Source organism: Triticum aestivum, chromosome 2D, assembly GCF_018294505.1.
Source record: "Triticum aestivum cultivar Chinese Spring chromosome 2D, IWGSC CS RefSeq v2.1, whole genome shotgun sequence".
NCBI lineage: Eukaryota > Viridiplantae > Streptophyta > Magnoliopsida > Poales > Poaceae > Triticum > Triticum aestivum.
The window spans coordinates 655,791,966-655,814,630 of NC_057799.1; the positions used below are offsets into that span (position 1 = coordinate 655,791,966).

Sequence of the window (22,665 nt, forward strand, 5' to 3'; positions counted from 1 at the left end):
ATAAAGTATATTATCTTCTGCCTATTGATTAGCATGTGTACTTGCCTCCTTTGTTTAGTCTCTTATAGAGGTTAATTAGATCATCTTCTACCTCCCGATCAAACACATCGGCTTCGGCATTGGCATCGTCATCGCCTCGCTTGGCTTCGTAGCTAATAGTCGCAAATTCCAAAAACCACCGTCGTAGAAATCACAAGAGAAGAAGTTGAAAGATATGATTTATTAAAAGAACAAGTGCATATTCTCAATTTCAATTCATAGTCAGAACACTTTCGAAAAACATTTCTTGAGGTTAAGAGACCTCAACATTCACTCATATACAAAAAAGGCTCTAGAAAATATTATTCAAATATAAAGAAAACACAACAACATATATGACTTAAGGATCAACCTATACACGATGGAATGGGAGTCCTTTGATTCTATTCTTTACTTTTCTCTGTCGTTCCCTGTCCGTCGCCAGCGCTGCGGTACCAAGCGTCGTCGAAGATGAACTGCAGGAAGGAACCATCCTTGTCCACGGCGACTCTGGTGCACCAGGCGACGTCAGAGATAAACTGCATCCATGAGTTATCCTCTCGCGCGACGGCGCTGGTGTACCAGGCGCCGTCGGAGATGAACTGCATCCAGGCGTTGTCCTCATCTACGCTGGCACCGCCGGCCACGGGCTGCATCCCTTCCTTATTCGCCTCGAGGCCAACAGGTATGGAGTGCATCTCGCCCTTATTCGCCTCGGATGCAGCGCCGGCCATGGCCCCTTGGCGATCGGCCTGGACTTTTTATGACGACCGACTGCCAGAAGACAAGTTAAGTTAGCTTTGCCGTGAGCACGCAAAAATGTAACGGATCACGGGATTCGAGCTGAGCCGATGTCCCTGATGTGAGAGAGAGAGAGAGAGAGAGAGAGAGAGAGAGAGAGAGAGAGAGAGAGAGAGAGAGAGAGAGAGCTGGGATGGGGGCGGTGTAGGGAGCGAGCGACAGCAGAATTGAAGCGGGGATGGATGGAACGCAGAGACACACAAGAGCTGGGCTGCGTGTGCTCTGATCCGTCCCATATATAGGAATCCATGCAATTAATAAGTGGTACTATTAGGACTTCATTAGTCATGCGTGCACGTTAGCCGTGCGATTACTTCAAACATCAATTCAATTGACGCGAGGTTGAGCATCGATATATCCGAAGGAGGGAATTTAAAAAGTTGCAAAAATGAAAGTATGGGCACAAACTCTACACCGCCCGGAGGAGCTTGTGCCTGAGGTAATGATTCTTTCACCACATGTGCAATGGCGCCTATATCTATGACTGGAGTAGCTTTTCTTTCACCATATGTCTCGGCTTTCTTGTTTTTACTTACATACATACATAGTTTTGGTGACCAAAGGAAAAGAGAGACAAATCAAGTCAAACACTCTTGCGCGAACCTGCCTGGGAGGTTCCGACCAGAGGAGAAAGCGCGTACACATATAGGCCCAGCCACGGTGTGGTGATGGGTGGTACCCACTTGTCACTGTCTCATATGATGAGCTACTTAAGAGCAACTCTAGCCGATCCCCTAAATCTGGTTTGAAGAAGAAAAAAAATGGTTTTTTCTCTAATCAGCACCTAACCAAAGCCTAATAAACCTTACAGGGGTGAAACTTTTACTACGAGTGACGCGTGACCCTTAAATATACAGAATTGATAAATCCCAAACGTTTGGGATTTGACCAAGGCAAATCGAACGTTTTTATGGCAATTTTAGTCCCACGAGCATGGTAAGTTTAGTTGGCATGCACGGCAATTTTTTGGCTAAAAATACACTGATCACAGATTTGCCATGATTGTCAATGAAAGTTGTCATCCTCACATTACTGAAATTGCCACAGAAAATGTTGGATTTCCCATGATCAAACACTGAGCGTTCGGGATTTACCGGGGTCCTAAATTTACACCTCCCCATGGCTGCGGAGTACAAATCCAACCTCTTCAATCCTCTCTGTTGCCCCTGCACCCAATCCCTACCGCTCAACCTCATCCGCACCCACTCTAGCGCTGGCCTGCCGCCGATATGAACCAACATCATCTCTTAATGTTTCGAATATGGACAATTATGGCAACTTTTTGTATAGAAAACATATACTACCATTTTTTCCAATTATTGATCAAATGATCAAATCTACAAAGTTTATATCTACCAAATCAAAATATATGCCTTATACTGTGACTCCATTTATGCAAGCAAAAACAATTATTAAGATGGTGCAAGGAAGAAAAGATGAATATAAATTCCAGGGTCTTGCAGAAAAATGCCAATAATGTACGACGACCCGTTAGCTTAAATTGTAAGTGCACATAGTATAATCGAAAAGCGGTCAATGTATTACTAGATTAAATTGTTGTACGTACTACCTAAAAATGGTTACTAGCCTCAATAGTAACTATATATGTGAAAATTAGCAACGGCGCAGGGGCACCTTGGTGCCTGTTTTCACAAAACATTTTTCTACAACACAAAGAAAACTGATTTTTTTTGTCAACACACAAACACACACACACACACACACACACACACATATGTTCTGTATCTGCAAGATTTCATCTCATTTTACTCTCACACGTGGCGTACAAAAGAAAAGACAAATATATATTTTCAAATGGGCTCCATTCTTTGTTATTGGGCCAGAATTTTGTTTTTTTTTGTACAGCTTACACATTACATTTTTTTCAGAACGAAGTTTCATGGATTCGTAGTGAATACATACAAGTTTCCACAGAATTATTTTTGAAATTTTGAATATGTTTAAAAGAAAAATCAAAAATTTGGGCACCAAGGTACCCGAGAACAACAACTTGGTACTCCTATATATGACGCAAATTGGCCACTACAGTAGTTGTTTGTGAGTACAGAAGCCATGTTTACACACACTTGCATGTGGCAGGCAACTAGAAATATTTAACCCAACCAAGCTTCAGTCCAATTCATGAGGAGTTTGACTCCATAATAAAGTATGTTATCTTATGCATATTGATTAGCATACATGTGATGTACCAGCTGCCTCCTTTCTTTAATGGCTTGTAATTGGAGCATCTTCTTCCTCCCGCATCGGCATTTCCTCCAAAGATCCAGATCTGAAAAGAAGAAGCAAAGTCATAGTGGGGAGAGCGAGAGAGGTGGTGGAGGCGGCGGTCAGGAGCGTCATGGATGGGGTGGAGGAGGTGCGGGGTAAGCAAGCTAGCTAGGATGTGCCGCTGTCGGTTGGTCTGCTTCGTGTGCTCCGGCGTCCAGGCGTGAAGCTCCCGAACCTGGCGGTGGTGGTGGGGTGCTGCGTGGAGGAGAACCTCCGGTTCACGGGACATCACCGTCCATCACGTACGCCCTCCTCGTCAGCGCCAAGACTTCTCGTTGGGAACCTCGCGCCGGAGTAGTCGTGGTGGTGGACCAGGTACGTACGCCGCCATGCATCCCTTGACCTTGACCTTGACGCCCGCCCTTAGTGCAGCCGCACGGCATCATCTTGTCTTGTTCACCTGCAAAACATGTCGTCCTCGTCGTGCTTCGCCATGCATGCATCTGTGGGGGAGTGGCTTTAATTTTTCACTGGCTTGGTTCTGGTTTAGACCTCCCGTTGGTCTTCTTCTTATAGGAAAGGAGGAGAAGTTCAATGGCTCCAGGATGATATATGGTGTCTTCTGCGCCTGGAATGCAAATTAAGTCTGTCAATATGCTTGCTTGCTTTGATTGCATTGCTTGGCCAAAGTGGTTTTCGGGGATTAATTTTTGTAAACGCCTGTCGTACGCGTAGCCCATCATGTCCATCAACAAACCAAATCGGAAAGAGGTTTCTAACGGTTTGTAGCGGTGAATCTTCAGCCAATCAAGTTGCGTCTACTCAACAAGTAGCCAAACCCCATGCGTATTCCATCATTTTACTGGGTTTTTGTTGCCCTGGTGTTTCTTGAATAATTCAAATTCATCAAAAATGTATTCAAGATTATTAGTCTTGTTTTAAAAATCTTGCAGTCAGGAATTCAAATATATAAATTAAAAACATTTAAAATTAGAGTTTTATTGAAAATATATCAATGAATTAATATCTCATAAGAAAATATAATTTAGCTTTTCTATGGGTGAAGTGGTCTGGAATTATGCATTCATAATTAGGCAGAAAGCTGGCGATGACATGATCATAAAGTAGTATGCATTCATACAACTTTAATAGGAAAGAAATATCCACTCAATCCAGCGCCTTGTGCTAATTAAAAGGTTATGGATATCCAGTCAATTCATGCTGCAACGATCCTCGTATGGATAATGCATGTGTAAATTCAACTCACAAGCTAATGCAAAAATAGCACACACACCCACAAAATTACGATTTCATTTGAAACATGTGACCGCCTACAGCAGTGCGCCCGTGGGTACGTAGTACTATAACAACATCAAAATATATGGACTATGCATATGTATAAAACTATATTTATAGGCACATATCTTACTCCACAAATGACAACAGTCAACAATTTATGCCATGGGGACATGGTACACTCTACAATTGACAAGGATCAACAAAAATATTGGTAGTTCTCTCATGTCTCTTCTAATTAACAAGCTTAATGAGTTACGAGGCGGTGCTGGAGTTCCAGCCGTCATCAGGAATGAACTGATTCCAGTATGCATCGCCGCGGAGAAACTCCATCCAGGATTTGTCCTTGCCCGCATCATCTTTTTCCATGTCAACAGTCAAGGGCTGCATCGCTGCCCTATTAATGTAGGCGCCGCCAACCACGTAGTCCGTGCCTCCCTTTTTTCTGATGTCACCACCAGCCACAAACTGCTCCCCTCCCTTGCCCTTGTCGCCACCACCACTGAGGAGTTGCAACCCTCCATTGTCCGCGACAGCATCATCGGACATGGACTCAACTTGTATGGGATCCTTGTCTGTGCCGACCCCGTCGAGCAAGAAATGCATCAGATCATTGTTCACAATTGGACGGTTGTCCGTCTTTATGCCTTCAAGCGTGAACTTCAAGTACGTGTCCGAGTTGGAGCCGTCAAACACGTACTCCATCAGATCAGGGTTCATGTCGACGCCGTCGGGCACAAAGTGCATTGGATCCTCATCCGCATCGGCACCACTGGACACGTCCGTCGATGGGATCACCGTGTTCTTGTTGAAGACCCGACACAGGGCGTATGTGTCCTGATCAGATCAGCCATTCACGTGTATGTCAGGTGTGGAGCTCAGTTACAACTTTATCAAGAAAAGAAAGAAATGAAGATACCTGGATGTGGTGGCCGTGGAGGCGGTACTCGTGCATGACTCAGTCGGTGCGCATGCCCCTAGGCGCACGGCCGGCGTGGAACACGAGCGTCTTCTTCATGCCAACGATGGCGCCGTTGTGCATGACGAGGCGGTCTTTCCCGGTGGACTTCCAGAACCCGTTTAGTGTTGCCCGCTCCATGCGAAGCCCGGTTGGGTACTTTCTGCCCCTTGGCGCGAAAAAGTACCACACTGCTTTGGCCCCGGGGTCGCCTGTGCTGGGCGAGAAGGACTTGTCTGCGCCCAGGTGCAAACACACGGAATATGCATCAAGTCAACTGACGTATACTACTACTTGACTCACAAAGAGGAATCAACTTAATCGACTGCAACGATCTTTTTGTACGGATCACGCATGCATAAACTCAAGTGACAACAAACGCAAAAAAAAAATGGGACGCGCGCGGACACAGACACACACTAGCAAGGTTTTTAATTTCGGAAACAAAATAATTTCTGACCTCATCGAAATATGCGAAATTTCAAAGTATTTCGAGTTTAATTTTAAGGAATTTTAACATAATTTAAATTTATTTTAAATCAGTAAAAATCTGCCTCGAAATTTCAGGGTTAAAAATAATTCGGAGCCCACTAAAATATGGGAAATTTCACTGAAATTTCGTTGAACTTTTTAATCCTGCACACAAGTACGGTTTGATTTGAAACATGCATGTGTTGTGAGTTGTGACCCAAGATTGTACTCGTGTGCAGTACCTGGTAGCTGGTGGGGCTCGAACCTACAGTAGTCCACCACGGGGATGATGTCGAGGTCCATGTGAAGGCCGAGGACCTTGCGGGTGAGGAAGCAGACGACGAGCTCTTGGTCCGTCGGGTAGAACCGGAAGCCGGGCAGGGGAGAATGGTGGAGCTCCGCCGCCGCCGCCACCACCGCCGGTGGAACGTCGCCCATGGCTGCCTCCTTGACGTACGTAAGCACGCCGGAATGTAATAAGGGAGGAGATGTTGCTAGTATATCGATGCTGAGCTACCTACTTTGGAGTGTGTGTCTCCTTATATAGGCGGAGGCCAACCTCTTGTACACAAAGCATTGACCTAATGATTTCTTGAAATGCCCTTGGGCCACGTAGAAGAAAAGGATGTTCGCACAAGACGCAAGGGCAAAGCCGGAACCAGTATTGTGGAGCCAACAAGTTGCCAACCAGTTCTGTGGAGCCAACCGTTGCCGGACCCGCGGACGACCGGTAGAAACCACGTGTTAGCCTCTGATTGCTTGCTTGCTCTTGCCTGCTTGCTTGTGACTAGGCGCATGAACAAGACTTTTCAAATCAACTTAATTCACCTGGAATTTGTTTTTCGGCTACAGAACTACTATCCCCCATCAATCTTAATTTCTCCCAAAAACTGCATGCTTTTCTGGGATTGACCTAGCTAGTATTCCTAGCTACTTTATATTCCGCGGCATTTTTTTCTGCAAAAAACACATCATAAAAATTACAAGAAATGAAAAGAAAAAATGATAAAGTAAATATAATTTTTATTGTTCTTGTCACAAAATCCAAATCCATCTTTTTTTAAAGAATTATTACTCTGGAAAAAGAAGAAGAAGAAGAAGAAGACAACTATACATACGAATAATAGCTAGCTAGTTCAGGATGGCCTTGGATATGGTCATTACCACCATGAACTGCTAGGATTTTGAAAATTTATAACACAGTGTGCATATCAGCGTCCTAAAGTTATTTTAGGATTTTATGGCTGAGGTTGTAGCCATGCGGTCCCAAATGAAATGCTGGCATGTAGTCGTCACTACCTCGGCATTAGGTCGAGAACGGGTAGTGCATATGGACATCCATGATGACGGACTTAAATGCAACAACAACCCCACCCCCACCCCCAGGGGGAAAACCTAGCCGTTGCGCCCTCGCAGTCCCCCTCCATCCTCCCCTCGCCGCCGCCGCCAGGCGCTCGTGGGCAAAGCCCGCTGACTTCGGCGGCGGCGGGGCATCCCCCCTCCTCTCGCCCATCCCGGCTGGCGTGGGGCAACCTGGGCGTGTGGAGGCGCGGCGTTGGCGAGGGGCACAACGGTGCGGCGACGAACGCTCGAGACGGTGCCCTAAGCGGTTGGCGATGGGGCGGCCTAAGCGTGCGGTCGGCGATGCGGTGGCCTGAGCGTGCTTCGGCGGCACGACGGATGTGAGTCAGGGGTGGTGTCGCACGCGTCGGCCTCGGCCAGATCTGGCACTCTCTTTGGGTTTCCAATGATCCTATGACCTACTCCGACACAAACAAGGACTAAAAATACCACAGGTGGCCCCACGGAGAAACGTTAGGGCTGGACGACAAGGGGCTCACCAAAGAGTTATCATGAATTTAAAAAATGTTCATAATTTCCAAAATTAGTTTCGAATTAAAAAATTATTCGCCAATTCATTGAATATTTCATGAATTGAATACTTATCATGAATACAAAAAAGGTTCACAAAATCAGATTTTTTTTGCAATTTTCAAAATAAATTCGAATTAAGAACCGATCATATACTAAAAAATGTTCACGAAATAAAAAAATCATTAATTCAAAAATATTCACAAATTCAAAAAATTCATGGTTTTTATAAAAATATTTTCATATCCAAAGTATGCTCATGAATTTAAAGAACGGTTTGTAAAGTCTGGGATTTAAAAAATGTACGTGAATTGAAAGATGCCCATGAATTGAAAATACATTTTCAAATTGAACATATCTTCATCATTTCCAAAAATATTTTTGTATTTAAAGAATGTTCTTAAAATCAGAAAATGTTTGAGAACTCCAAAAATATGCTTGAATTTAATAGGGGAAACAAAAAGAAACACGAAAAATAAAATAGGAAAGTCAGTGTGGTAGAATTTTCCCAAAACGGAAGAGGAGCATCTAATTGGACGGGCCCAGGATGCAACACATTTCTTCTCCGTCGACCATGTCACGGCTATTTGTCATATTTGACGCGTGGCTCGTTCCTTTTCAACAGCCCGGCCCATTAACACAGCTATTGGAACATTCCTTTACAGTGTCCCACCCTGAGCCGCAATAGGCCAAACAAATGGCTCGTTCCTTTTCAACGGCCCGGCCCATTAACACAGCTATTGGAACATTCCTTTACAGTGTCCCACCCTGAGCCGCAATAGGCCAAACAAATGGCTCGTTCCTTTTCAACGGCCCGGCCCATTAACACAGCTATTGGAACATTCCTTTACAGTGTCCCACCCTGAGCCGCAATAGGCCAAACAAATGGCTCGTTCCTTTTCAACGGCCCGGCCCATTAACACAGCTATTGGAACATTCCTTTACAGTGTCCCACCCTGAGCCGCAATAGGCCAAACAAATGGCTCGTTCCTTTTCAACGGCCCGGCCCATTAACACAGCTATTGGAACATTCCTTTACAGTGTCCCACCCTGAGCCGCAATAGGCCAAACAAATGGCTCGTTCCTTTTCAACGGCCCGGCCCATTAACAGAGCTATTGGAACATTCCTTTACAGTGTCCCACCCTGAGCCGCAATAGGCCAAACAAATGGCTCGTTCCTTTTCAACGGCCCGGCCCATTAACACAGCTATTGGAACATTCCTTTACAGTGTCCCACCCTGAGCCGCAATAGGCCAAACAAATGGCTCGTTCCTTTTCAACGGCCCGGCCCATTAACACAGCTATTGGAACATTCCTTTACAGTGTCCCACCCTGAGCCGCAATAGGCCAAACAAATGGCTCGTTCCTTTTCAACGGCCCGGCCCATTAACACAGCTATTGGAACATTCCTTTACAGTGTCCCACCCTGAGCCGCAATAGGCCAAACAAATGGCTCGTTCCTTTTCAACGGCCCCGCCCATTAACACAGCTATTGGAACATTCCTTTACAGTGTCCCACCCTGAGCCGCAATAGGCCAAACAAATGGCTGCCTGTAATCAAGCGCGGTAGGTCCTAATCGGCGCTCTAACTGTCGTTCGCCGATACTGGCTCTCACGCACACACGGTCATGGGCCAACCCATGTAGAAGATTGCTCGATCACATCTCACCAGTTTTCCCCTCTGGTTGCTCGGTCGCTTTGGATCGGTAGAGGGTAAAACCATTGACCGGTCAGCCGTTGATTTCCAAATGAGAACAAAAAAAACCAAAAATAAAAAAAAATCATGAATTTGAAAATGTTCATGGATTTCAATGACAGTTCAGAAAACTTCGAAAAGGTCACGAATTTGAAAAGAAAATCAATGATTCTGAAAAGAGTTCATTGAATTTGAAAAAATCACAAGTATTGAAAAACGATTCATGAAATTTGAATAAAAGCTCAACCATTTTGAAAAAATTTAATTAATTATTGGAAAAATCATCGATTTGAAAAAAACCCATCAAATTTAAAATATAAGTACAATGGATTTTAAAAAATCGTTGAAATTGAAAAAAGTTCATCGATTTTGGAAAAAAGTAGAATGAATTTTGATAAAGTTCATTGAATTTGAAAAAATTTCATTCAATTTGAAATCATATCATTGATTTTACAAGAAAAAAGTTCATTGAATTTCAAGAAAGTTATTTAAATTTGCTAAATTTTCATCCAATTGGAAAAAAAGATCATTAATACTCGAAAAAGATCATTGACTTTAAGAAACACAAATTTGTAAAAAAACATGCATTTTAATTAAAAATAATAATAAATAAATAAAGTGGAGAAAATTGAAAAAAAGATTCAAGGAAATAAATTGAAGAGGAAAGAAAAACCAAACAAAATCGATCTAGAAAAAAATGCAATGACAAAAGAAACAAAACCCAGATGGAAGCTTCCCAAAACCAGGGTTTCACGAACCGGGGAAAGGATAAATATAAAAACGTAGTATCTAGGCACATGTGTTGCGATTGGAACGTAGCAATGTTGATTTCAAATCCGTCGCATGCACCTTTTTTATTATTTAGAAACCGAAAGAAAAGTTAATGGGTTGGCCCAGCTCGGAGAGGGGGTTTGCCCTCACTTGCGACTTTGTCGAGAGCAACTAGTAAGCGAGTACTCCTTGGGGTGCCCCCAAGGGTCATTTTTGATGGGCTGGGAGCGCGCCACTTGCTGGGTGCTCTCTCCAGTTTTTTTTTTCTGTACGCGTTGTCAGCTTTTAGATGTTTTTTCGGTTCCCCCCCCCCCCCCCCCCATTTTCCTTAGGTATTGGATAAAATAATTATGAGACTACGTCAAATGGTTAAAACAGATGATTTCAGACCTGAGGTAAAGATATGTTCCCCCACTGTGTTATTTCCCCCTCACCTTATTCATTTTATACATTGCTCCGACCTGAGAGCATGTATTATTTTTCAGTATCAGAGGGTAGCATTTATTGTGAAATGTTTTATAGAACGTTGATGGCAGATCACAGACTTTATAAAAGAACCTGTTCCTAAGGAGGTTGAGGGGAAGAGAGATCTTGGACCTTAACGTTCCTGGCGCTCACGCGCGTCGCCTAGCGGACAGGCCCAACAACCTCGTCCAAAAACAAACATGGTAGAAAAGTATTTGCGGGGCGTGGGATTCGAACCAGCACGCAAACGTACACAGCCGAAAGAAACGGTGCACTAAAAACTGCACCAGGACCGCTTAGCTGCCTATAATCCAAAAGCAAACCTATTCAATATTTCTTCAAGTACAACATTAACATAAATACCCCTAAAGGACAACATTAAGAATAAATTCTGTACGATATAAATAATTTCTGAAAAGAAAACGTAAAAAATAAAAAGAAAATCATAGATTTGTAATAAAAGTTCAATTTTAGAAAACGTATGGATTCAGAAAAAAGTTCATAAAATTTTGAAAAGAAACACGAATTAGAAGAAAAATAATCCAATTCTGAAACAAGTTCATTGAATTTCAAAATTAGTTCACCAATTCTGAATATACTTCACAAATTTCAAAAAAGTTCATCAATTTTGATAAAAAAGATCAACGAATTTGAAAAAGTTCATCAAATTTAAAAAAGAGTTCATTTAATTTGAAAAATAAGTTAATCGGATTTGAGAAAAGCTCATCGAATTAGAAAAAAATAGTTCACAAATTTCAAAAAAGTTCATCAATATTGAAAAACAAATCAAGAAATTTAAAAAAGTTCATTGAATTTGAAAAAAAGTTCATTGGATTTGAGAAAAGTTCATCAAATGTGAAAAAATAGTTCATCGATTCTGAATATAGTTCACAAATTTCAAAAAAGTTCATCAATTTTTTTAAAAAAAGTTCAACCAATTAGAATTTTTTTAGAAAATTTAAAAAATAGTTCATCGAACATGAAAAAAAAGTTCATAGGATTTGAGAAAAGTTCATAGAATTTGAAAAAAAGTTCATCGTATTCAAATAAAAGTTCATCAAATTCAAAAAAAAGTTCATCAAATTGAAAAAAGTGCATGCATTTTGAAAAAGAAATAAGTTCATCTGTTTGAAGGAAATTTTCGCGAATTAGAAAAAGAAGAAAAGGGCAGATAAAAAAGAAAAAAGAAATGAAAGGAAAAGATATGTGAAAGAAGAAAAGAGGAAAAACATTTATCTATACACATCAAGGTGTGGTGGCCAGGTGTTTAAATCCCCTCAGAGGAAATTAGACTTCACAGGATTGATTCCCAGGTTGTATACTTTTTTGCACAGTACAGAAAGCAGACAAAGAAAAATGAAAACGGGCCGGCCCATCTTGCGGGAGGGTTGTGCCCCTGCAAGTGCCGGCGCCTGTTAATGTGTATTCTGCAAACGGTCATATTTGTCACTTTCTGCGGCAAATTGCGGTCACTTCGCACAGGGCGCGCCCTACCTGGGCCGGCCCGTTGCGGGTGAACAGGAGCGAGCGATCGGGTAAAAAATGCGCAAAAAGATAAATAAGCAGATGCAAGAACTGGGAGTCGAACCGTTGATCTCCTGCGATGCAGGAAACTAGCTTTGCCAGTGTGACCAAAGATAGTTGTTAACTAACTTGTAGTGCCGGATTTAAAGAACTAAAAGGATTGGCGAAAACTTAACGGTTGCTTAAGAAATTACGAACAAAGTTCCAAATTTTGAACACTTTTTATGAATTATGGATAATTTTATGACAAAATGAGAATTTTGGAAATTTTGGAAAATCTTTTCAAAGTACAAAAGATATTCTAAAATTCCCAAACATTTTACAAAGAAGCAAACATTTTTTGAATTTGCACAAAAAAAACTTGAAAAGGGTACTTTTTGTTTTGTAAAAATGAAGTGATCTGTGGAACAGAATAGTTTCCAAATTTGTGAATGAAATTTAAAAAAGCATTTTGGAAAATCAGGAACATTATTTTTGAAAATTGCAAAAAAAAGGAAACATGAACATATTTTGAATCTCCAGAACAAAATCTGGATTCGAACCTACGACTATCCGGTCACTTGCACTAGCTGCTAGCCAAAGCGTCATTCGAGTTCCACTGAGGGTAGTACAACACGATACTAGAAGACCTAAATACAACCGCAAAACATAGCACTTGAAGACAATCATGAACAGAATTCCAAAAAACTGGAGCAAAAAATTGTACTTGCAAACAATCTTGAATAAAACGACCAAATTTTCAAAAATTTCGGAATATTTGTAAATTTTGAACAAAAAATTAAAATCCCAAACTTTTTTTTTTGAATTTAGAGAATAAAATTTTGAAATCATGAACAAAATTTGTACATGATTTTTTTAAAGCATGAACATTTTTTAATCTTGAGAATAAATTTTGAAACAAAGAACAAATTTGGAAGCACAGACAGTTTTTTAAAGCATGAACTTTTTTTGAATCTTGAGAACATTGGAAGCACGAACAATTTCTTAAAGCACGAACACTTTTTGAATATTGAGAACAACTTTTGAAACGGAAATCTAATTTGAAAAATCCCAAACAAATATGGAAGCGCGAACATTTTTTGGAAATGTGCACAAAAATTGAAATCTGGTACATTATATGAATTTCAAAAGTTTTTAATTTTTTGTGTAACAAGAAGAATTTTTGAATTTTGAGAACTGAAAATTTTATGGTAACACAAACAAAATTCGAATATTTTGAAAAAAAGGGGAAAGAAAAAGGAAAGGAAATAACAAACCAAAGAAAGTAAACAAACAGACAAAAACGAAAAATAAAGAAACGAAAAAAGAAACTGAAATAACTAAAAACAAAAAAGCATCGCTAGAAGTTGGGCCAGCCCACTTCATCGTGCACTGGCGGACCCCTGTGCGAAGGGTCGACATTACGATGCAGCGAGCGGCGTATAGGATTTTCTCCGGCGCCCGTTAATGTGTATTCTGCAAACGGCGCCTGCAGCGCCCCGCACTGCAGATCCAAATACAATGTTCATGCTCAAAGCTGGCACTAAATAACAATTATTGAGATTTAAAACTAATCCCGTAGGTAAATGTAGAGGTAGCGTGCCGACGGCGATCACACCGACCTTGGAACCATTCCCGACGCGCATCGTCACCTCGTCCTTCGCCAGTCTCCGTTTATTTCGCAACTCCTGTTTTGAGTTACAAATATGAGCAACGGCACCGGTATCAAATACCCAGGAGCTACTACGAGTATGGGTAAGGTACACATCAATAACATGTACATAATATATACCTTTGGTGTTGCCGGCCTTCTTGTCCGCGAAGTACGTGAGGCAGTTCCGCTTTCAGTGATCGTTTCCCTTGCAATAAAAGCACTCAGTCTCAGGCTTGGGTCCATTCTTTGGCTTCCTCCCGGCAGCTTGCTTACCGGGCGCGGCAACTCCCTTGCCGTCCTTCTTGAAGCTCTTTTTACCCTTGCCCTTCTTGAACTTAGTGGTCTTATTCACCATCAACACTTGATGTTCCTTTTTGATCTCCACCTCCGCTGATTTCAGCATCGAATATACCTCAGGAATGGATTTCTCCATCCCCTGCATATTGAAGTTCATCACAAAGCTCTTGTAGCTAGGTGGAAGCGACTGAAGGATTCTGTCAACGACCGCGTCATCCGGGAGATTAACTCCCAGCCGAGACAAGCGGTTGTGCAACCCAGACATTTTGAGTATGTGTTCGCTGACGGAACTATTCTCCTCCATCTTACAACTGTAGAACTTGTCAGAGACTTCATATCTCTCGACCCGGGCATGAGCTTGGAAAACCATTTTCAGCTCTTGGAACATCTCATATGCTCCGTGCTGCTCAAAACGCTTTTGGAGCCCCAGTTCTAAGCTGTAAAGCATGCCGCACTGAACCAGGGAGTAATTATCAACACGCGACTGCCAAGCGTTCATAACGTCTTGGTTTGCTAGGACGGGTGCTTCACCTAGCGGTGCTTCAAGGACATATGCTTTCTTGGCAGCTATGAGGATGATCCTCAAGTTCCGGACCTAGTCCGTATAGTTGCTACCATGGTCTTTCAGCTTGGTTTTCTCTAGGAACGCGTTGAAGTTGAGGTTGACATTAGCGTGGGCCATTTGATCTACAAGACATATTGTAAAGGTTTTAGACTAAGTTTATGATAATTAAGTTCATCTAATCAAATCATTAATGAACTCCAACTCAGACAGACATCCCTCTAGTCATCTAAGTGATACATGATCCGAGTCAACTACGCCGTGTCCGATCATCACGTGAGACGGACTAGTCATCATCGGTGAACATCTTCGTGTTGATCGTATCTGCTATACGACTCATGTTCGACCTTTCGGTCTCTTGTGTTCCGAGGCCATGTCTGTACATGCTAGGCTCGTCAAGTCAACCTAAGTGTATTGCGTGTGTAAATCTGGCTTACACCCGTTGTATGCGAACGTTAGAACCTATCACACCCGATCATCACGTGGTGCTTCGGAACAACGGACCTTAGCAACGGTGCACAGTTAGGGGGAACACTTTCTTGAAATTTTAACGAGGGATCATCTTATTTATGCTACCGTCGTTCTAAGCAAATAAGATGTAAAAACATGATAAACATCACATCCCATTGTTAGAGTCTGGACCAAAATGGAGCCTTCCCGTGCGTTTGGATTTTCGACCGTTGGATCGTCTTCCCGAGCGCATCCTGTCTGTTGGATCTCCGGGTGGAGCGACCTTGGCCGTCCGATCGACCACGGCACTGCTACAATGAGTAGTGCTCGGGGTCGCCAAGCCACCTCATGTAAATTTGGTGGCCCGTCATGTAGGAGATATGCCCTAGAGGCAATAATAAATGATATTATTTATCTCCGAGTTCATAATTATGTTTATGTTCCATGCTATAACTGCTATGGTTCTCGAGTCTGCAATAACCACGAGGCTCGGAGGAAGACTCATATGCACGTGTGGAATAATAAACGGTAAAATGTATTCCTAGTCTGGCCTCTAAGACTAGCTCAAGTGTTGCATGATGGTTATGTTTTCCTGATCATGGGCATGTCTATGTCAGCAACCTTGAGGGCATAATGTTAAGAGAACATTTGTGTTGAATCGACCCGGCATGATGTTATGCTATGAGATTCATTCATCACAAGTTTATTGGTACATAACACAGAGATGGTTAACGTTTGCATGATTCCTTAGACCATGAGAGTATCGAGTTTCTTCATGCTTGCTTCATGAACTTTGGGGTTTGTTAAACGTCATCCGTAAATGGGTGGCTATTACGGCGGCTTACGGGTTCATGGAAAAGTGTGTCAAGTAACTTGATAGCTCAAGATTGGGATTTGCTCCTCCGACGATGGAGAGATATCTCTGGGCCCTCTCGGTGTTACGGTATCCATCATCGTCTGGCCAGACACTTTGTGATTTGATCACGGGGATGCCGGAACACGATAACGAGAAAAGAGAACAATACCGGTAACGAGGTAACTAGCATAGTGGACAAGTTGTTGATCCACGGGAATGCCAACATGTCTCACCTCGGGTATTTGTAACATATCGCGAAGCAACAGGAATAGCACACGGCAACTGGAGGTTCACTCGAATATTTATTCGTGTGGGTATAGGGGTCAATATGGGTGTCCACGGCTCCGATGTTGATCATTGATCGGAAGGGGTTCCGGGTCATGTCTATACTTCACCGAACCTATAGGGTCACACACTTAAGGGTCATCTATCTGCTGAATACTAGACAGGGAGTCTGAGAGAAAATCACCGAAAAAGTTTCGGACACCGAAAAGTTTCGGACAGCGGAATCGTACCGCAGAGAGAGGTCATCGGATAAGTTTCGATGATACCGAAAAGTTGTTTCGGGATACACCATTAAGTCAAATTGGTTTCGGCACATGCCTGATAATTCTTGGAGGATGCCAGAATCATTCTGGAAGCTTTTTGGAATTTTCTGAGATAAAAACCGGAAATGTTCCGGAGCTGCCGGAGCCACTTCAGATGCGTTTCGCAGATGAAAATCACTAAAACCGGAATTGTTTCGGAACACGTTGAAAATCATTTTAGTGGGTACTGGAAATGTTCTTAGCCCACATAAATATTTTCAGTTCGATCAGACGCTGAAAAATGTCGTCGTGAATAGTGAAAATCAGCTTTATGGTTACTTTATGGAAAGCCACCTTTTGGGGCTTTGCTCCAAAAGATCTTGGAGATGACATGGATGGATAGGAGCCATTTTTTGGGCCCCTCATGGGGGTGTGGCCGGCCACATGGGGTATCCCCCCTTGGGGACCCTCTTGTTCCTTTGTTTCACTCCTAGGTCCTTGTGGAAGGACTTCATTCATGTGCATTTTGGGTTTTTTGTGAAACTACCCTACCCCCTTGGGATTTCCTATAAATAGAGGTGGAGGGGCAGCCCTCCACACTGATCCCTTGCTCTCATACACATGCCATGCATTATCTGGCTTCTTCTCTCCCTCCCACGAAAAGAGTTTCGTAGAGCCGTAAGGCTGTCTGGGTTCCGGCAGGAACTAGTTCTGGACGGCGAAGCCCTGCCGGATAGATGACACCGTATGTGTGCAACTCTGTAGAGAGATCGTAGTTTCGGTCTTAGTTCGTGAGTGCCTCCCGAAGGGCTGTCCATGTGACCGTCCGAGTTTTGAAGGTCCTCCCGAAGGGCTGTCCGAGTGACCGTTCGAGTTTCGAAGGTCCTCCCGAAGGGCTGTCCGCGACACCGTCCGGGGGGCTGTTCGACCGCCTCCCGGAGGGCTGTCTGAGGAGCAGATGAGGGTATACATCCTCGCGGTTGGGAGGTTGTAAATCCTAGCTGCGGGGATCTGCACCGCCGATCGTCATCGACTCTACTTCCCGCTGCGCTACGAGTCGGTAACGAAAAAGATCAAACCATGTATGCAGTCTCCATAGTGGTCCTGGGCTGGTGCGTAGGTCGGAAAATTTTTTGTTTTCTGTCGCGTTCCCCTACAGTGGCATCAAGAGCCGTGCTATGCGTAGATGCAGGTTTCGATCTAGAATACATGGAGATGTATGGGTATTGCATAATATAATTAGGTAGTAGATGAGATCTATTGCTGAAAATTATTTATGCGGGTGACAGATGAAATCTGTTACCCAAGTTTCTTGTTGCTTCCCTAGAATTTGCGTTTGCTCAATCTCAAGACAGCATGGTGGAATTTGACAAAGTTCTGGCAATCCGTGATCCTGATTGATCATGGAAGTGCTATCAGTTCTTTGGGTTCTGCCGTAGTCAAAAGAAAGATGAAATTCGCAGATGAAAGGGCATTGCAGATATGATCTGCACGGGGGTCATGCGTATGACGAAGTTTAGTATGGGGCTCGAGATTTAATTATCCCGTGTTTCATACACCCCGAGATGTTAATCTAGCAACTTGAATAATCATACTTGATGATAAAACGTTGGTCGCTGCGGTTTAAGTCAAAACCTTAGAAGCCACGTAAAATAAATTTTGCATAAACCGATTAGAGGCGTCTAACTTGGTTTTGCAGGATGTGCATATGATGTGGTATAGCAGTGCTCATACTAATTCAATTATGTATGAGATGACTATATGATGTAATTTGATTAACATGACCTGCGTGTCATGATTCGGCATGATGGTTGGAGCCATATGATTGCACTTTAATGACCTGCGTGTCAACCTTGTTGTAATGCATTATTTTGTTAGCTATAGAGATAGCAATATTATCTGGTGCATCGACAAGGTGGTGGCAATCTTCGCGAAGGTGAACACCGACGCGAATGCCGAAGACGAAGAAATGAAAGACTTCTCCGTCAGAAAGGGCTATACCATATCATGCTATTATGAATTGCCTGAGATGTTTATCCCTTATGATGCACCCTTCTTGATTGCGCGGTAGTCGCTTTTATTAGGGTGATCTCTCACTTAAAATACCAAGTAGTTAGTGTTCTCCCAAGTGTAGCACCGTCACGGCACCTATCTTTTCGGGGTGCGCCGTGTCACACGGGTACGAACGATTAGAGAAGTGTGAGGCGGGTGAGTTGAGACCTCGCAGCGAGATCACTTGGTTGTCTTGACGTTCAGGCATGACCGTCATGAGCTCGGAACACACGCATCGAAAGATGAACAAGAGTCACATAGAGATGTGATTGGCAAGTTGGCCTACCGGTTGAGATTTTTCGTCATCAGTGGTGTTACACCAATGGCGAACAATTGAAATGTGGGTCTTGTATCACTCACAATCAATTTTGAGAGATATTGATTTGAGTGGGAGCGCACTGTTGAATTAACATGTTTAATTCTTAGTGCAATTAATTATGAACATTGTCTAAGTGTTATATGCAAAATAGTTGTAGAATAATGGCTCGCGTTTCCACCTTCCCTGTTAAAATTGAATAGCTGTTAAATATCTGGTTAAAACTTTACGATTGGTACCGTAATATGAGGATTGTCCTCAAAAGTGCCGAGAAGGACTTTGTCCTATCGCATGCTTTCCGTATCCTCCCGCTAATGCTATGGATCATGTGACTCTTGTCCTTTGATCCAAAAGCTATAATTCCGTTTCAGTCAAGTGCAATATGTTTGCTTCCATGAAACCCAAACTGCGAAAGTTGGGATAGTTATATGATATTCATGGAACTGAAAATTATTTTCAGATACAAACAAAGCAATGTTTGTTTGCAAGTATTAGTAAAAGTGTTTACTATGCATTTGACTGTTGGGAAAGGGATCTAGAAGAACGCCTGTCATATAATGAAAGGTGAATAAAACAACAACTTAAAGAGAAAGGAAGTGTCCAAAGGGTGTTAGTATGACTTACACGCCTAGGAAGTCCGGGGCTAATGCCACTCTTAAGTTGGGTGCTTCTTCTGAGAGTAGGAGAAATACTAAAAGTTAAACTGATAGAAGTATAAAGGCAAAAGGAAAGAAGACTGGAATATCCAGCTCATGTATGAATGTCATACAAGTTTTTGATGTATAGAAGGCTGGTCAAAGATATAGTTCTTGTGAATTATGGTTAAACATGTTAATCACTAATTCTTGGGTATTGTGAGTTCATCACAAAAATGCCCGCTCGATTGCATTCTGTTGCAACTCGATGTAAGAACTACTATGGCCTGAAAGACTAGCTAGAAATGAGGTTAAGGTATACACAGGGAACATAGTAAATGTTACTATACCTTCCATCGGTGTATTGCCGTCTGTATTTATTTTCATAATTCATTTAGAGTTTTACAAACTCTATCCCATTGCATAAGGCATCTTGCAAGAAGGTTGTTCATAAGAGAACTTTTTATGTTCGATGTTATGAATAACACAAGGGCCATACTTTCATTATGAATGAGATGTATGTTATGAATATTGATAATAATACAATACCTCTGGGTTTACTTTCATAATTCATTTTAGAGTTTCATACACTCTAGCCCATTGCACAATGTTTGTTGCAAAAGAGTTGTTCATAAAAACAACAATTGTTGTTAAGTATTATGAATAACATGAAGGGCCATGCTTCCATCCAAGATGGGACGTATGTTATGAATATTGAGGGTAATATGATACATCCATAACACTGACGCTAAATGTCGCAAGACTAAAAGAATACCACACAAGTGTGGCACTACATTTGGTCACATTGGAGAAACCCGCATGGAAAATTCCATTATGATGGATTTTGAAGTCTTTTTGATTTTGAATCATCTGACACTTGCAACTTTCCTCCGAAAAGTGAAGTGACTAAAATACCGTTCACAGGCAATAAGGAACGAACAACAAACTTATTAGTGATCATACATTTGATGTGTGTAGTCCGATAAGTGTTGTTAGTGGTGGATTTATTTATCTTCAGAAATGACTCAAGTAGATATATGGATATTTACTTGATGAGACGTAAGTCTGGATCTTTTGAAATCATTCGAAAGGTTCTCAAAAATGAAGTAGAATTTATTGTAACAAGAAAATTATGTTTCTGCAATTTGATTGCACAAAGGAATATTTGAGTTACATGTTTAGCGAATGTCTGATGAGTTGTGAAAGGGGTTTCATAAACTTGCACCTCCCGGAGCACCACTTCAAGTGGAAAGTCCGTGGAGATGTAATCAAACCATTTATGACATGGTAAGGTCAAAGATGACATAAATAAATTTGCCATTATCCCTTTTAAAGTGATGCTTTAGAGACTGCGGCTTTTACACTGAAAAGAGCTACATCGGGTCTGTTGAAATGAGGCCATGGTATGGTACGCCCAACCATGTTATATCTTTTCTTAACATTTGGAATATGGGGCTTGTGTAAAAGGTTACATACCTATTCCAAATCAGACAAGTGCTACTTTGTAGGTTATACCAAAATGTTGGGTATTCCTCCCTCACTATACCGAGGCAAATAGTTTTGCCGCGAAACGGTGTGCTTTTAAAGAGAATGGTTCTTTCTAAAAGGTGAGTGGGAGAATAGTGCAACTCGACGAGATAAACAGTATCTTCATCAGATCAAAGGAAAGTGACCTTGGAAGAAATTCCAGAGTTTCCTACTGCGACTGATACAGAAGTCGCTACAATAAAATGTATGAACTTCGGTCGAACTTGCAGCTGAACCACGTAGGCAAGGCTCGTGCAAACCTCTCAGGTGCGCAAACGAGATATTGTTGTTAGACAACATTATACCTACGATACACAAGGAAGCGTTGATGGGCCCTGACTCCGGAATTGGCTAAATGCCAATACAACCCGAGTTAGTTCCATATAAGTGATTCAAGATTAAAACCTTGATACACCTTTCGGAAGACTTAGAGTCTAACGAATATTTATGGAACTTAAAACTGATACGGATAAAATGTTTTATCCATAAAGCTCGACTTGTTGAAATAATACGATGAGGTTGTTTTCATCATAGCGATGCTTAAAGTCGGTTCGGGTTGAACTAGCAATTAATACATATTTCAATCATGAGATATGAAACATGGATGATAAAAGGATTTCCATCTGATGGAATTGAAAGCTAGGACTTGTATATGATACAGTCCAAAGTAATTTGTCGATCCAGAGGATGCTAGTAGGTATGCAAACTTCAGAGTTCCAGCAATGGATAGAAGAGAGCAAAATGGAGTTGGAATCTTCGTGTTTTGATGAAATGGTCAAAGGGGTTTTGACTTCATCAATGGGTAACGAAGATGCTTGTAATTCAAGAAAGTAAGTGGGAGCGTAATAATATTTCTAAAAACCTTATGTGCTTGGCACATTGGTAATTGGAAATAAATTTCTTGACACAAATTAGGACTTCATTTGAAAATAGTTTTTCGATGAAGTGCTTAGGCTAAATAGCCTCAATATTAGGCATGATGATCTATGGAGATAGATTTACCTAATGGGGCTAAGCAATGAATACATATTGACAAGATGCTAAAACCTTTTAGCATTTAAAACGCCAAGGAGTGATTCTTGCCAAAGTCACATGGAAAGAGTTTTTGCAAGACTCGGTGTCCCAAAACACTGATGAGTAAAATACATGATGCAGATTCCACACACTTTTGTGTTTGGATTAATCATGTATTCCATGGTATGTAAAACAACCAGATATGTCCGATACTCCCAAGGTGTTGCGAGTATGGATACCAAAGTGATCAAATTACTGATCATGGGACAACAGTGAAAGATGTCACAGAGTACTAGAGTAAGTACTGATGACATGGTTTTCTCGCAAGCAGAGATCATGAAGAGTTCGTTGTAAAATGTTACATCGATACAGTCTTCATCTTTTCTCCATGCGATTTTCCATTTAAATTAAGGGTTTTGTGTAACACACAATGTGGTGGCACAGTTAGTTGGAATTTATTCAAGCTAGTTACCGTGGCGAATTCTATAACAAGGGCTAAGTATGTTGACGCTTTAGAAGCGACAAAGAAGATGTTGAATCATATAGTTCATTCATGAACTTAGTATAGTTCCAAGATGGCTTTTGACAATGGGACACTACTGCAGGTAGTTGCTCCATAACTCAGTCTGAGGAATCCAGGTTCGACCTGTGATTCACATACATACAAAGCCAAGTCCACACAAAATATGAATTTT

At 41.9% G+C, this 22,665-nt stretch overlaps 1 protein-coding gene and 1 pseudogene across 1 annotated transcript; both read right to left on the reverse strand.

Moving 5' to 3' along the window:
- Positions 1-224: 224 nt before the first annotated feature.
- LOC123050877 (uncharacterized) lies at positions 225-980 on the reverse strand. The gene has a single exon (XM_044473600.1). The coding sequence runs from the start codon at positions 750-752 to the stop codon at positions 423-425; it is 330 nt and encodes a 109-aa protein (XP_044329535.1). The 5' UTR covers positions 753-980; the 3' UTR covers positions 225-422.
- A 3,619-nt stretch (positions 981-4,599) lies between these two features.
- Positions 4,600-6,211, reverse strand: LOC123056224 (NAC domain-containing protein 92-like; annotated as a pseudogene).
- Between the last annotated feature and the right edge of the window lie 16,454 nt (positions 6,212-22,665).

What these genes read in the sequence shown, in the direction of transcription:
- LOC123050877 (XM_044473600.1), bottom strand. Translation starts at nt 752, where the DNA reads ATGGCCGGCGCTGCATCCGAGGCGAATAAGGGCGAGATGCACTCCATA.